Genomic DNA, 15300 nt, shown 5'->3' with positions numbered 1-15300 from the left:
CTCGATGGGCAGAATGACCTAATTCTGCTCCTATACCTTATGAACTTATCAGCCACGATAATAATGAATGGCGGAGCAGGTTTGAAGGGCCAAATGGCCTCCTCCTGCTTCTATTTTCTATCCATGCTTCTATGTAAGAGGCACTATGGGCCTTTAAAAGGATGTGGGTTAATCAGCCGTTTGCATGCTGTCACTTCAGTCATTGCTGTCCTAATCAGGATTAGTTGATGAAATGCTATTATGTATATTGTCCTTCAAAACAGGCATTCTCTGGGAAATATTTGCAACTGAAGTCAACGGCAATTAACCTACAAGAGGCTGTAACAAATTACTTTTAGAAAAGTCCAATTCGCTTTTGTTACGTGAGGGAGATATTAGGAAATTGGGTCCAGAAATGAAACTCCAATGTAGCAGGCAACTTAGGGCTTAAACAGACTGAGGGGAAATACAACTTGCTAGTATAGAGTCAGAGGGATATGCCCACACCTGTGGTGTTACACTGTCCCAGTCAGACATAAACTCATGAATGGAAATACACAGGATACCGCAGATCCATTCCTGTCTGACCAGATATTAGCCCATTGCAGAGTCTCTGATGGCCTCTTTGTCTGTCAATGGGAGGTTGGTTGCATATCAATAGCATGGCTATGTCTTTTGTATAAACTGGAATGGGCAATCAAACAGCCAAGATAATGCTGATGGGTTCAAGCCTGGAAACACCAGCAGAGTGTCTTTGATTGAGGGGCTGGGGGAGCTTAGAGAGAGAGAGCGAGTGCGCGTGCATGCTGTGCTGAAAAGATACAGAGGTGAAGACTTTGGAAACCGACCGAGAGATCATGAAAATTGCCACCGAGGCAGGCTTTGGAAAAGGGTTCTGAATGAATGTCTCCAACAGAAGAAAAATTCCATTGTAAATGCAAATATTGCCGTTGTCTGCTGATGCAAGTGACTGGAGAGCTGCATGTTCTGGAAAGTGCTGTTTAATGGGAACTAGTGTGTTAAAGTTAATAAACTACATGTAATCTGCTACTGCTAGGGTTGAAGTTTAAAAGTTTAAATATTGTTTCCTTTTGTTTTAATAAAGTTTGTTTCTAAAATAACCAAGCTCTATTTCTTATATTATCACTCCCAGAATGAATCGATCTTTCCACACCGTCTTAAAACTTGAAAACGTTTTGGCTCTGATTCAGTCTCTCTGCTGAGAGCTGACCAGGCGTCAGTAACACTCTCTTCTGATTTGCTGACTTCTTTCCTATCTTTGGAAGAATTACTTGCCATCTGTTCAGGGTCAATTAGTGACAAGTCTATTTGGCAACAGTTGTTTATCGTTTCTTCAAAGTCAGAATCCCAATCGGATTCAGAACTCTTGTCTGAATCTTCATCACTGTTATTACTATGAGACTCTCTCTCTTTTGCTTTTCCGGGCTCTTTAATGCTTTTCCCTCTCTCTCTCTAATACCAACCTCATCATTTCAATTTCCATTTGAAAGGCTTTTCCTTTTTGCTGCATCTTCATTTCTTTTTCTTGCATCTCTAATTGTTTCATTTGTAACTAGATTTTAGCTAATTCTACTGATTATTGCCATGACCCAGGCTGTATTTATGGTATTTCTTTCAAATTTAAATGCTGAGCAATCACTTCAGTTAACTCTACCTTTCTAACTTTAGCTGGCGCCTTCACCTGCCAATTTGACTAGCTTGTCTTTCCAAAGCTCTTGTAAATAAATCAAAGACAAGTTGCCAATCTGAAGAAAAATTTTAGCAGCTTCCAGAACCTTATATTGCTACAAACCTGGTGTCTCCTTTTAATTTATATTGTAACCCAAACTCCGCCTTCCAAAGATCCCGGAACCGAGTCTTATAAATTATAAATTATGCCATGGCGCCCTGGGCTAGGGTGTGGTCAATTTCAGCCCCTTGACCAAGAGTCACAACACAAGTAAATTAACCATTAATTCTTAGAAAAATACCCAAATTCTTTGGCCCTTGGCTGCCCAATAATTACAGTCACCAGGTTTGTAAATATAAACACAATTACTTTAATTGATAACAAGAACCATAATGAAATATGCAGCAAATACAACTGGTTAATTACTTCCTAATTTCTAAACCCCCACTTTAACTTGCCCCCACCCCACACGACAAACTAACACAGAGTGGAAGAGAGGGGAGAAAATAATACAAAAATAAGTGGTGTGATTCTCCGTTAGCCGATGTCAAAATCAGGGCGTGCGATTGGGCGGAGAATAGCTTCCGACGCCAAAATCGTAGCAGGCATCGGATTGACAACAAACCGTGATGCTCAGTCACCTCGAAAACGGAGTCAATGCGATGCACGCAGTGCGCACTTTAAACACCATTTCCATATCATTAGTGGACCCACCCACGATTCTCCGCCTCCGATGGGCCGAGGTGCTGTCAAACATCGTGAACCTGGCGTGGTAGATGCTGAGAGAGACAGTAGTGACAGTGCCCAGCACCGCCATACTTCGCCGACAGTCGTGCCGCTGGCCGGGGAGCTTCTGCCAGGACTGGGGGGAGTAGTGGGGGGTGGCCAGGAGGTGGGCTGTGGGGTCGAGGTGGACGGGTACACAACACTATTACCGCAGCCGGCAAGGCAGCCATGCAGCTGCGCATGCTGCTGACAGCCTGTTTTAAACCTGGTGCCCTGGGTCGTCTAGGTGACCTCCCATGTCACCCCCCTGGGTGCCCTCTGGCCTCAGCCGATCCATCAGCTGTATGTGTGCTCCAGCACAACCTGCCCATCTTTTCAGCTTCGATCAGTGTGCGTGAGTGTGTGTGGGGTGGGTGTGTGTGCGTGGTGGGGGGGGGGGGGGGGGGGGGGTGTATAGTTTAAGCACGGCTACAGCTTGTCAGCCCTGCGAGTGTCCATCACGGACCCGGTGAATCCCGCACTGCTTTTCAAGGGATTTGATGGTGTTCCACGCGGAATTGGTGCAGGTGCGGTGCCGATTTTCCTGAAATAAAGGTCCACGGATTCTCCGTTGGTGTCAATACTTAGTCAGCAAAATGGAGAATCCAGCTAAAGATTTTTTGTTTCAGATGGTTGTTTCATAAGAACATAAGAACTAGGAGCAGGAGTAGGCCATCTGGCCCCTCGAGCCTGCTCCGCCATTCAATGAGATCACAGCTGATCTATTTTGGGCAAGGAATTTCATAGATTCACAACCCTTTAGGTGAAGAAGTTCCTTCTGAGCTCAGTCCTAAATCTACTTCTCCTATTTTGAGGCTACGCCCCCTAGTTCTGCTTTCACCCGCCAGTAGAAACAACCTGCCCGCATCTATTCCCTTCATAATTTTATATGTTTCTATAAGATCGCCCCTCATCCTTCTAAATTCCAACGAGTACAGTCCCAGTCTACTCAATCTCTCCTCGTAATCCAACCCCCTCAACTCTGAGATTAATTTAGTGAATCTCCTCTGCACACCCTCCAGTGCCAGTACGTCCTCTCTCAGGTAAGGAGACCAAAACTGAACACAATACTCCAGGTGTGGCCTCACTAACACCTTATACAATTGCAGCATAACCTCCCTAGTCTTAAACTCCATCCCTCTAGGGATGGGCCAACAAGGGGCGAGGCCACATTGGATTTGGTACTGGGTAATGAACCCGGCCAGGTGTTAGATTTAGATGTAGGTGAGCACTTTGGTGATAGTGATCACAATTCGGTTATGTTTACTTTAGCAATGGGCAGGGATAGGTATATACCGCAAGGCAAGAATTATAGCTGGGGGAAAGGCAATTATGATGCTATTCGGCAAGATTTAGGATGTATAGGATGGGGAAGGAAACTGCAGGAGATGGGTACAATCGAAATGTGGAGCTTTTTCAAGGAACAGCTACTGCGTGTCCTTGATACGTATGTACCTGTCAGGCAGGGATAAGTTGTCGAGCAAGGGAACCGTGGTTTACTAAGGAAGTTGAAGCACTTGTCAAGAGGAAGAAGGCGGCTTATGTTAGGATGAGACATGAAGGCTCAGTTAGGGCACTTGAGAGTTACAAGTTAGCCAGGAAGGACCTAAAGGGAGAGTTAAGAAGAGCGAGGAGAGGACACGAAAAGACGTTGGCAGATAGGATCAAGGAAAACCCTAAGGCTTTCTATAGGTATATCAGGAACAAAAGAATGACTAGGGTAAGATTAGGGCCAATCAAGGATAGTAGTGGAAAGTTGTGTGTGGAATCAGAGGAGATAGGGGAAGCGTTAAATGGATATTTTTCATCAGTGTTTACACTGGAGAAAGACAATGTTGTCGAGGAGAACACTCAGGTTCAGTCGACCAGGCTAGATGGAATTGAGGTTCAAAAGGAGGAGGTGTTAGCAATTTTGGAAAATGTCAAAATAGATAAGTCCCCTGGGCCAGATGGGATTTATCCTAGGATTCTCTGGGAAGCCAGGGAGGAGATTGCAGCGCCTTTGTCCTTGATCTTTATGTCGTCTTTGTCGACAGGAATAGTGCCGGAAGACTGGAGGATAGCAAATGTTGTCCCCTTGTTCAAGAAGGGGAGTAGAGACAACCCTGGTAATTATAGACCTGTGAGCCTTACTTCGGTTGTGGGTAAAATGTTGGAAAAGGTTATAAGAGATAGGGTTTATAATCATCTTGAAAAGAACAAGTTGATTAGCGATAGTCAACACGGTTTTGTGAAGGGTAGGTCATGCCTCACAAACCTTAGTTTTTTGAGAAGGTGACCAAACAGGTGGATCAGGGTAAAGCTGTTGATGTGGTGTATATGGATTTCAGTAAGGCGTTTGATAAGGTTCCCCACGGTAGGCTATTGCAGAAAATAAGGAAGTATGGAATTGAAGGTGATTTAGCGGTTTGGATCAGTAATTGGCTAGCTGAAAGAAGACAGAGTGTGGTGGTTGATGGCAAATGTTCATCCTGGAGTTCAGTTACTAGTGGTGTACCGCAAGGATCTGTTTTGGGGCCACTGCTGTTTGTCATTTTTATAAATGACCTGGAAGAGGGTGTAGAAGGATGGGTTAGTAAATTTGCAGATGACACGAAGGTCGGTGGAGTTGTGGATAGTGCTGAAGGATGTTATAGGATACAGAGGGACATAGATAAGCTGCAGAGCTGGGCTGAGAGGTGGCAGATGGAGTTTAATGTGGAAAAGTGTGAGGTGGTTCACTTTGGAAGGAGTAACAGGAATGCAGAGTACTGGGACAATGGCAAGATTCTTGGTAGTGTAGATGAACAGAGAGATCTCGGCATCCAGGTACATAAATCCCTGAAAGTTGCCACTCAGGTTAATAGGGCTGTTAAGAAGGCATATGGTGTGCTAGCCTTTATAAGCAGGGGGATTGAGTTTCGGAACCACAAGGTCATGCTGCAGCTGTACATAACTCTGGTGCGGCCGCACCTGGAGTACTGCGTGCAGTTCTGGTCACCACATTATAGGAAGGATGTGGAAGCTTTGGAAAGGGTTCAGAGGAGATTTACTAGGATGTTGCCTGGTATGGAGGGAAGGTCTTACGAGGAAAGGCTCAGGGAATTGAGGTTGTTTTCGTTAGAGAGGAGAAGGCTGAGAGGTGACTTAATAGAGACATATAAGATCGTCAGAGGGTTAGATAGGGTGGACAGTGAGAGTCTTTTTCCTCGGATGGTGATGACCAACACGAGGGGGCATAGCTTTAAATTGAGGGGTGATAGATATAGGACAGATGTCAGAGGCAGTTTCTTTACTCAGAGAGTAGTAGGGGTGTGGAACGCCCTGCCTGCAACAGTAGTAGACTCGCCAACTTTAAGGGCATTTAAGTGGTCACTGGATAGACATATGGATGAAAATGGAATAGTGTAGGTCAGATAGGCTTCAGATGGTTTCACAGGTCGGCGCAACATCGAGGGCCGAAGGGCCCGTACTGCGCTGTAGTGTTCTATGTTCTAGCAATGAAGGACAAAATTCCATTTGCCTTCTTAATCACCTGTTGCACCTGTAAACCAACTTTTTGCGACTCATGCACTAGCACACCCAGGTCTCTCTGCACAGCGGCATACTTTAATATTTTATCATTTAAATTATCCCTTTTGCTGTTATTTCTACCAAATTGGATTACCTCACATTTGTCAACATTGTATTCCATCTGCCAGACCCTAGCCCATTCACTTAACCTATCCAAATCCCTCTGCAGACTTCCAGTATCCTCTGCACTTTTTGCTTTACCACTCATCTTAGTGTCGTCTGCAAACTTGGACACAATGCACTTGGTCCCCAACTCCAAATCATCTATGTAAATTGTGAACAATTGTTGGCCCAACACTGATCCCTGAGGGACATCACTAGCTACTGATTGCCAACCAGAGAAACACCCGTTAATCCCCACTCTTTGCTTTCTATTCATTAACCAATCCTCTATCCATGCTACTGCTTTACCCTTAATGCCATGCGTCTTTATCTTATGTAGCAATCTTTTGTCTGGCACCTTGTCAAAAGCTTTCTGGAAATCCAGATATACCACATCCATTGGCTCCCTGTTATCTACCGCACTGGTAATGTCCTCAAAAAATTCCACTGAATTAGTTACACACGACCTGCCCTATATGAACCCATGCTGCATCTGCCCAATGGGACAATTTCCATCCAGATGCCTCGCTATTTCTTCCTCGATGATAGATTCCAGCATCTTCCCTACTACCGAAGTTAAGCTAACTGGCCTATCATTACCTGCTTTTTGCCTACCTCCTTTTTTAAACAATCTCCCTTCTCATCCTCTGAAGGACCAATATTTACCTTAGCCACTCTTTTTGTTTTATATATTTGTAGAAACTTTTACGGTCTGTTTTTATATTCTGAGCAAGTTTACTCTTATAATCTATCCTATTCTTCTTTATAGCTTTTTTGGTAGCTTTCTGTTGCCCCTAAAGATTTCCCAGTCCTCTAGTCTCCCACTAATCTTTGCCACTTTGTATGCTTTTTACTTCAACTAGATACTCTCCCTTATTTCCTTAGATATCCACGGTCGATTTTCCCTCTTTCTACCGTCCTTCCTTTTTGTTGGTATAAACCTTTGCTGAGCACTGTGAAAAATTGCTTGGAAGGTTCTCCACTGTTCCTCAACTGTTTCACCATAAAGTCTTTGCTCCCAGTCTACCTTAGCTAGCTATTCTCTCATCCCATTGTAATCTCCTTTGTTTAAGTACAAAATACTAGTGTTTGATTTTACCTTCTCACCCTCCACCTGTATTTTAAATTCCGCCATATTATGATCGCTCCTTCCGAGAGGATCCTAACTATGAGATCATTAGTCAATCCTGTCTCATTACACAGGACCAGATCTCGGACCGCTTGTTCCCTCGTAGGTTCCATTACATACTGTTCTAGGAAATTATCGCAGATACATTCTATAAACTCCTCCTCAAGGCTGCCTTGACCGACCTGGTTAAACCAATCGACATGTAGATTAAAATCCCCCATGGTAACTGCTGTACTATTTCTACACGCATAAGTTATTTCTTTGTTTATTGCCTGACCCACCATAATGTTACTATTTAGTGGCCTATAGACGACTCCTATCTTTTTCGCCTTACTATTCCTGGTTTCCACCCAACTCGATTCAACCTTATCCTCCATAGCACCAATGTCATCCCTTACTATTTCCCGGATGTGATCCTTAAATAACAGAGCCATACCACCTCCCTTACCATCCACTCCAGAAGCTACACCACCTCCCTTACCATCCACTCCAGAAGCTACACCACCTCCCTTACCATCCACTCCAGCACACTGTCCTTCAAACCAGGCTATCAGGTTAATATTTCTGCTTTCCTGTATATAATGGGTTTCACTGTAGATTCATTCAGGTCTCTGCAGTTTCAGAAATACAACCACTTTTCTGGGGAAGACACTCCCTCCTCCCCCCCACCCAACCAGTGTCAAGGGACCCAACTTTGTTTTCCTTAGGTCTCTGAAAATCATCCCACTCAGGCAGGATCCAATCACCCACCACCTGTTGCCAGGCAGAATATGGCCTTCTGGCCAATTCATTTCCCACCAGCCACCCAATCGAATCGAGTCCCACCTCACCCATTGCTTGAAAATTAGCAGCATATACTATGTTGCAACTTTTTGAATGCCTCATTCACTCTGCTGCTCGACTTAAAGATAGATTTCCATTAAGCGTCCATGGATCAAATAAATAAATAAATATTCTTGATTGTCACAAGTAGGCTTACATTAACACTGCAATGAAGTTATTGTGAAAAGTCCCCAGTCGCCACATTGTAATTGCTAATATGGAAAGATGTGTCATTTGAAACATGGAAGTCTGGCAATATCTGGTCTGAGAGAAACATGAGAGGATACAGGGAAAGATCCCACTAAGGGTTAACAGCAGCTGCAAAGAGCAGGATTATAAAATGCAGATAGCCTTAGTCAAGCAGGCTGAGCAAACACACAGGATTTTTGTATGAAGCTAAAAACAATGATTGAAATTAACTACCTCAGTAAGCATCTGGAAAAGCATGGATGAGGGTTTCAGTTGAGCTCGGTGATAAATGTAAACCTTTTAAGTTATAACCAAGTGGATTTTTAGCAGTATGCTAAAAGCAATGATTCACAACTTCATTGAAGTAAAATTAGGTGTGAAATTCTGCTAACACCAGGTAAATTAAAGATAATTGGAGACTATCAATCTATGAGAAACATAATTTAAAGCCAAAATCAAAGTCAAAATTATGAGCTGGGGACACAATTGGAAAATAAAACTATAGAAATGACAGGAATTAAAAGTAACACCTCTTGAAATCAAAGCATTTTGAATATCACAAAGGAACTTTGAACATCACAAAGGAAACAATGTAATCAGAGACCTGAGAGGTGAGGTCATATCAAAATGAACACTTAGTCGTGTTAGAAAAATTTAGATTAAAGGTACCTTTTTCAATTCTAGTGAAATAAAAGTTACTTTACAGTAAAGTCATAAAAACTTCATAACTGTTAGAAAGAGAATATAAACCCAGAGACCAGGGCAGAAACTACCAGAACTCAGAGAAGGAGAGAAGGAACAAGAGAAGCAAGCAGAGTCAGCTTACAGTCAGCTCGGTTATGGGAAAGGGACAGAGCCAGTAACCCGAGCTAAAACAGCTAATACATCTAAGGAAGACCAGAAATTAAAGAGGAGGCAGAGTCAGCTCAGAGATATCCAGCAGAGTCAGCTCTCACAGCTCGGTACATGGGAAAGATAGGACATAGCAACCGGGCTAACCAGTGAATACATCTAAAGAAGACCAGATTTTAAAAAGAAGATTGATTGTATTTGGAGACGACCTGTCTACGGGAGACACAATTTGAAGTCAAAATCAAAGGCAAAGTTATGAGCTGGGGACAATTGGAAAATTAAGCGATTCGAAGCACAGAAGTGGAAGTAACACCTATTGAAACCAAAGGAACTTTGAACATCACAAAGGATAATGTAATCAGATCTGAGGTGACGTTATGCCCAAAATGAATAATTAGTTGTATTCAAATGTTTACATCAAAGATACTTTTTAACAATCAAAGGGAAATAAGTTAATTTACAATAAGGCTCTAAAAGCTTAATAATTGTTAGAAAGAGAATATAAACCCAGGGAGCAGCAGCAACAAGGACAGAGCAAAGAAAAACAGCAACAGGAGAGAAGGGGAGGAGAACTCAGAGAGAGAGAGAGACAGAGAGAGAGAGAAACTCGGTCATGGGAAAGACAAGGCAAGCAGCCGAGTTTAAACAGTTATACATCTAAGGAAGACTAATTTAAACAGGAGTCAGAGTCAGCTTAGAGATAACTAGCAGAGTTAGCTCTTATAGCTCAGTACATGGATCAACAAGACACAGCAACAGAGCTAACCAGCGAATACATCCCAAAATGACCAGAATTCAAAGAAGATTGATTGTCAAGGTGGGCCTGAAGGTCCCTTCACCCAACCAGGAGGGCCCAGAAGCAAGATCTTTTTACCTTTCTGTAAAGATAGTGATTGCATCTTTTAAAAGAAAAAGAAAAAATCTAATAGTAAAATAACGTAAAAGTTTTAACCTGAAACAGTGGTTATTCCAAAGTCTACTTTACTTACTTAGCAATGTGGGACCCAGGATCGATGCTACTAAGTGGTAAGTCGATGAAATCTTCTGTGAAGGTATGGGTTGTACCGGGGGATAACTTGAAAATATAGTTTGACCTGAATAGCACCCACCGAAGCCTGCATCGGAGTCAGGGAGAGAGAATCCCTGTTCACCATTTAGAATGTCCCCCTTTTTGGTATAGGGGGAATTCTAACAATAATGGTGAGTTTTCAACAACAGTATGCAGAGGGAGAATTCAGAATTCTCAGCTGGTACGGGAATTGAACCCGTGCTGCTGGCCTTGTTCTGCATCACAAACCAGCTGTCTAGCCCACTGAGCTAAATGTGCCTTGATAACAGCAAAAAAATAAAGAAAGGGGAATAAAGAAATCAACAGGCTGGACCCTGACACACAAGATATGATGTATCACTCTTCTTTTCAAAGCATACAATAATTAAGAACTTTCATTTGTTTAATATTCAAAAATAAAAGAAATCTTGTTGAAGGTTAGGAGAAATTCATACTTGGTGTTATCTGCCACTTCAATCTCTGCCGGGGCAGTGATGGGTGCATTGGAGTGTCCTGCTGTGGGGTCATCTGTGTTAAGCTCTCCATTTGTTGAACTCACCACCTTAAAAAAGAATACAGGAAATAATTTGAATAAATGTGTAATTACCTACTACTTATTATGTATGATGTCCTGTATATTCAAAGAATCGAGAAAAAAAGTCCTGCAAGTGATGAGTCCAAATCACCCAAAGTTTCACAACTATTCTCATACCCAAGAGACGGACAAATCTAATTAAAAACAGAAACTGCAATTCCAATCAAAACAACCAGAAGCACCCATTGTTAATAACAATCTGAGATCAGATGGAAGTGTTGCAAAAATAATCAACATTAGTCAACTATCAGTATTTAACAAACGCTGCGCAAAGATCAGCAAAGAATATTTAAAAGCTACACAGTAGCGATGAACATCTCATGGATAGATGTCTATTTACTTTAATCAATTTATGATATATCTATTTATGTTATATCCATTTCTGATACTAGCATGTACAAAGAAAATATAACTTCAAATCGTAACAACAGTGTTTCCTGCCTTCAAATCTATTTTTAAAAAAATATTTTATTGCTGCCTGCAAATCTTGATGTGCCAAATTCCTGATCTGAACTCTGTTGTTGTGAGGAATCACTTGTGAAGACCAGAAAACCTCTAGCGATGGAGGAGGAATTCGGAGTGGTCAGTAGATTTGGGCCAGCTGGTAGTTTTTTAATACAAGAGAGGATGCCGAACAACAGTAACTCCAGAGGCTATAAGGAGACAAAAAACAGGAGAAACAAGCAGCCTTTACAGCAGATGCACGAGGCGAGAAAATATCACAGGCCATTGACGAGTACGTTACTAAGAACCGGTACGGGGAGGTCTTACCTTCCACGCTCTGAGGCGCTGAAGGCTGTAATCAGGGGTGAATTTATTGCTTACAAAGCACAGAGAGATGTGGAAGAGAGGGTGGTAAGGCAACAGATAGTCGACTCCATACTGGAGGTAGATCGGCGATACTCCGGGGCTCCGACTGTAGAGCTCCTGGCAGAGAGAAAGAAGCTACAAATGGACTTTGACCTGCTCTCCTTGAGGAAAGCAGTGCACCAACTACGCCAGGCACAGGAAACCCTGTACAAACATGGAGACAAGGCTAGCCACCTGCTAGCTCGCCAGCTGAGAAAGCAGGCAGCCACAAGGGAAATAGCCAGATTAGAGACAACAGAGGCAAACTTGTAACGAAGCGGAAAAGGTCAGCGAGGCATTCAAGACCTTCTATCCAGGGCTCTACACCTCCGAGCTCCCGGTAGGGGAATTGGGGGTGAAGCAGTTAATTGATGGACTGGATTAACTAGTTGTAGGGGAACATAGGAAACCAGGACTGGAAGCACCACTAGAACAGGGATAAGTCATGGACAGCATCGACTCTATGCGGTGGGGAAGACGCCGGGGTCAGATGGATTCCCGGCGGGCTTCTACAAAGAATTTGTGGCAACACTAGCCCTGCACTTTCTGGAGATGTTCACAGAGATGCTGGCGAGGGGGACCCTGCCACCTACGCTAGCACAAGCATCAATCTCTCTGAATATACTGGCCAAGATCTTAGCCAAGCGACTGGATAACTGCGTTCCAGAGGTGGTGATAGAAGACCAGATGGGATTTGTTAAGGTAGATTGCGAACATCAGACACCTGCTAAACATGCTATTGACCCCACCCAGGGAGAGGACACCAGAGTGCTGGACTCAGAAAAGGCCTTTGACAGTCGAACGGAGGTAACTCAGAGGTACTGCAGCAATTCGGGCTTGGAACAGGGTTCACCGCCTGGGTGAAACTCCTGTACAGCACTCCGATGGCGAGCGCATGGGGGAACACCACCAGCTCTAAGTACTTCCAGCTGCACAGAGGCACAAGGTAGGGGTGCTCGCTGTCCCAGCTGCTGTTTGCCATAGTGATCAAACCACTAGTGTTCAAACCACTAGCGATCAAACCACTAGTGATCGCGCTTAGGGTGGCAAATAATTGGAAAGGGACCTGGAAAGGAGACAGAGAGCACAGAGTCTTGCTCTCTGCGAATGACCTGCTCCTCTGCGGCTCAGACCCACAAAGCAGCATGGAGGGAACCATGGTGCTGTTGAAAGAGTTTGGAACCTTCTCAGGCTACAAACTCAACCTGAGTAAAAGTGAGATCTTCCCGGTGAACCTGCAAAGGGGAGGGGAAGAGCTGGAGGGATTACCATTTAAATAGGCCCTAACCAAATTCTGGGGATCCAAATTGCCCATGACTGGACACAAATCCACAAGTGGAACTTGACCAGCCTGACAAGTTAAGGAGGACCTGCAGAGATGGAGCCCACTCTCCCTGGCGGGGAGGGTGCAGATGATCAAAACGATTGTACTGCCCAGCTTCCTCTTCAGATCCATACCGATCGACATCCCCAAGGCCTTCTACAAGTCAGTGGTGTTTGTGTGTGGTGGAGGGGAGGTGGGGAATCTAGGATCCCCAACAAAGTTCTGCAAAGAATGGAAGCCATTCACCAATCTGTTCCAAGACCTGTTTGGAGCCAACATCCAATAAGCCAGATGGGGGAATCTATAGAAGAACCATAGACACAAACAAAAATAAAGGGGGCGGGGGGGAAGGAAACAAAGAGGCACAGAACCCAACTATACCAACCACATAACAGTATACAGAGCACCACGCCACCCCAACAGGTCCGGGCAGGGAGTCCAGGAGGAAAGGGGGGAGTTGGGAGCAGGAGATCTAACCAAAACTAGGCACCTGCTGAAAAACATAAAATTGTAACTGATGTATATAGCGAATAGTAACCAATGTATGTCGTTCCTGTGTGTTTTCACATTCATCTTCGCTTTGTATAAAAATAAAAACTCTCAGAAAAACATTAAAAAAGAGAATAAATTATTTGTGGCACCATTAGCAATTCTTAATCAGGTAGATTTAAGTTATTTGGAGGCGCCTTGTTCATTCAATAAAATTTGAAAAGGGGGGACCAAACTTCAGATTCTTCCCATTTACATAAACATAAGAACATAAGAACTAGGAGCAGGAGTAGGCCATCTGGCCCCTCGAGCCTACTCCGCCATTCAATGAGATCATGGCTGATCTTTTGTGGACTCAGCTCCACTTTCCGGCCCGAACAGCATAACCATTAATCCCTTTATTCTTCAAAAACTATCTATCTTTATCTTAAAAACATGTAATGAAGGAGCCTCAACTGCTTCACTGGGCAAGGAATTCTATAGATTCACAACCCTTTGGATGAAGAAGTTCCTCCTAAACTCAGTCCTAAATTTACTTCCCTTTATTTTGAGGCTATGCCCCCTAGTTCTGCTTTCACCCGCCAGTGGAAACAACCTGCCCGCATCTATCCTATCTATTCCCTTCATAATTTTATATGTTTCTATAAGATCCCCCCTCATCCTTCTAAATTCCAACGAGTACAGTCCCAGTCTACTCAATCTCTCCCTGTAATCCAACCCCTTCAGATCTGGGATTAACCTCGTGAATCTCCTCTGCACACCCTCCAGCGCCAGTACGTCCTTTCTCAGGTAAGGAGACCAAAACTGAACACAATACTCCAGGTGCGGCCTCACTAACACCTTATACAATTGCAGCATAACCTCCCTAATCTTAAACTCCATCCCTCTAGCAATGAAGGACAAAATTCCATTCGCCTTCTTAATCACCTGTTGCACCTGTAACCCAACTTTTTGTGACTCATGCACTAGCACACCCAGGTCTCTCTGCACAGCAGTTTGTTTTAATATTTTATCATTTAAATAATAATCCCTTTTGCTGTTATTCCTACCAAAATGGATAATCTAACATTTGTCAACATTGTATTCCATCTGCTAGACCCTAGCCCATTCACTTAACCTATCCAAATTCCTCTGCAGACTTCCAGTATCCTCTGCACTTTTTGCTTTACCACTCATCTTAGTGCCATCTGCAAACTTGGACACATTGCCCTTGGTCCCCAACTCCAAATCATCTATGTAAATTGTGAATAATTGTGGGCCCACGCACTGATCCCTGAGGGACACCACTAGCTACTGATTGCCAACCAGAGAAACACCCATTAATCCCCACTCTTTGCTTTCTATTAATTAACCAATCCTCTATCCATGCTACTACTTAACCCTTAATGCCATGCATCTTTATCTTATGCAGCAACCTTTTGTGTGGCACCTTGTCAAAGGCTTTCTGGAAATCCAGATATACCACATCCATTGGCTCCCCGTTATCTACCGCACTGGAAATGTCCTAAAAAAATTCAACTAAATTAGCTCCAGATAATATGGGTAATCAAATTCCCAATATGTCACTGGTCTTGGTTAGATCATTAGTAGAAAGCTCATCAGTGCTGGAAAACTGGACTGCTTTAGCTCTAGCAGACAACCTACGCTTAGAACAGTTAGTTGCATCTCCATCTGCAGAGCTGGTGTGATGCACGCATGCAATGAAAAATTTTTCTGAAATTAATTTCTTGGTAGTTTCATTTTTAAACATAAGCACAGTGTTAGGTTTTCATGCATGCCAAACATCAGGTGATTTATCCACCTTCAGACCTTGCAGCTTCTCCAGCACCTTCTTGTTAGTCATAGCCACGACACTCACTCTGACTCATTGAAGTTCTGGTATGTCACTGGTATCTTCCACCGTGAAGACTGATTC

The 15300-nt window shown here is 43.4% G+C and overlaps 1 protein-coding gene across 2 annotated transcripts in view; it reads right to left on the bottom strand.

Annotated features, from left to right (window-relative positions):
* Window positions 1–15300, bottom strand: part of LOC119952965 (casein kinase I-like) — a 144184-nt gene that overhangs the window by 7394 nt on the left and 121490 nt on the right. For both annotated transcript variants that reach the window (XM_038776610.1, XM_038776609.1), the window contains one exon: window positions 10584–10690. In XM_038776610.1, the coding sequence (XP_038632538.1) occupies window positions 10584–10690 (107 nt within the window). The remainder of the gene's footprint in view (window positions 1–10583; window positions 10691–15300) is intronic.

Source organism: Scyliorhinus canicula, chromosome 18 (assembly GCF_902713615.1).
Source record: "Scyliorhinus canicula chromosome 18, sScyCan1.1, whole genome shotgun sequence".
Classification (NCBI taxonomy): domain Eukaryota; kingdom Metazoa; phylum Chordata; class Chondrichthyes; order Carcharhiniformes; family Scyliorhinidae; genus Scyliorhinus; species Scyliorhinus canicula.
The sequence above is the reverse complement of the archived record's forward strand: the minus strand, read 5'-3'. Positions and strand labels throughout refer to the sequence as shown.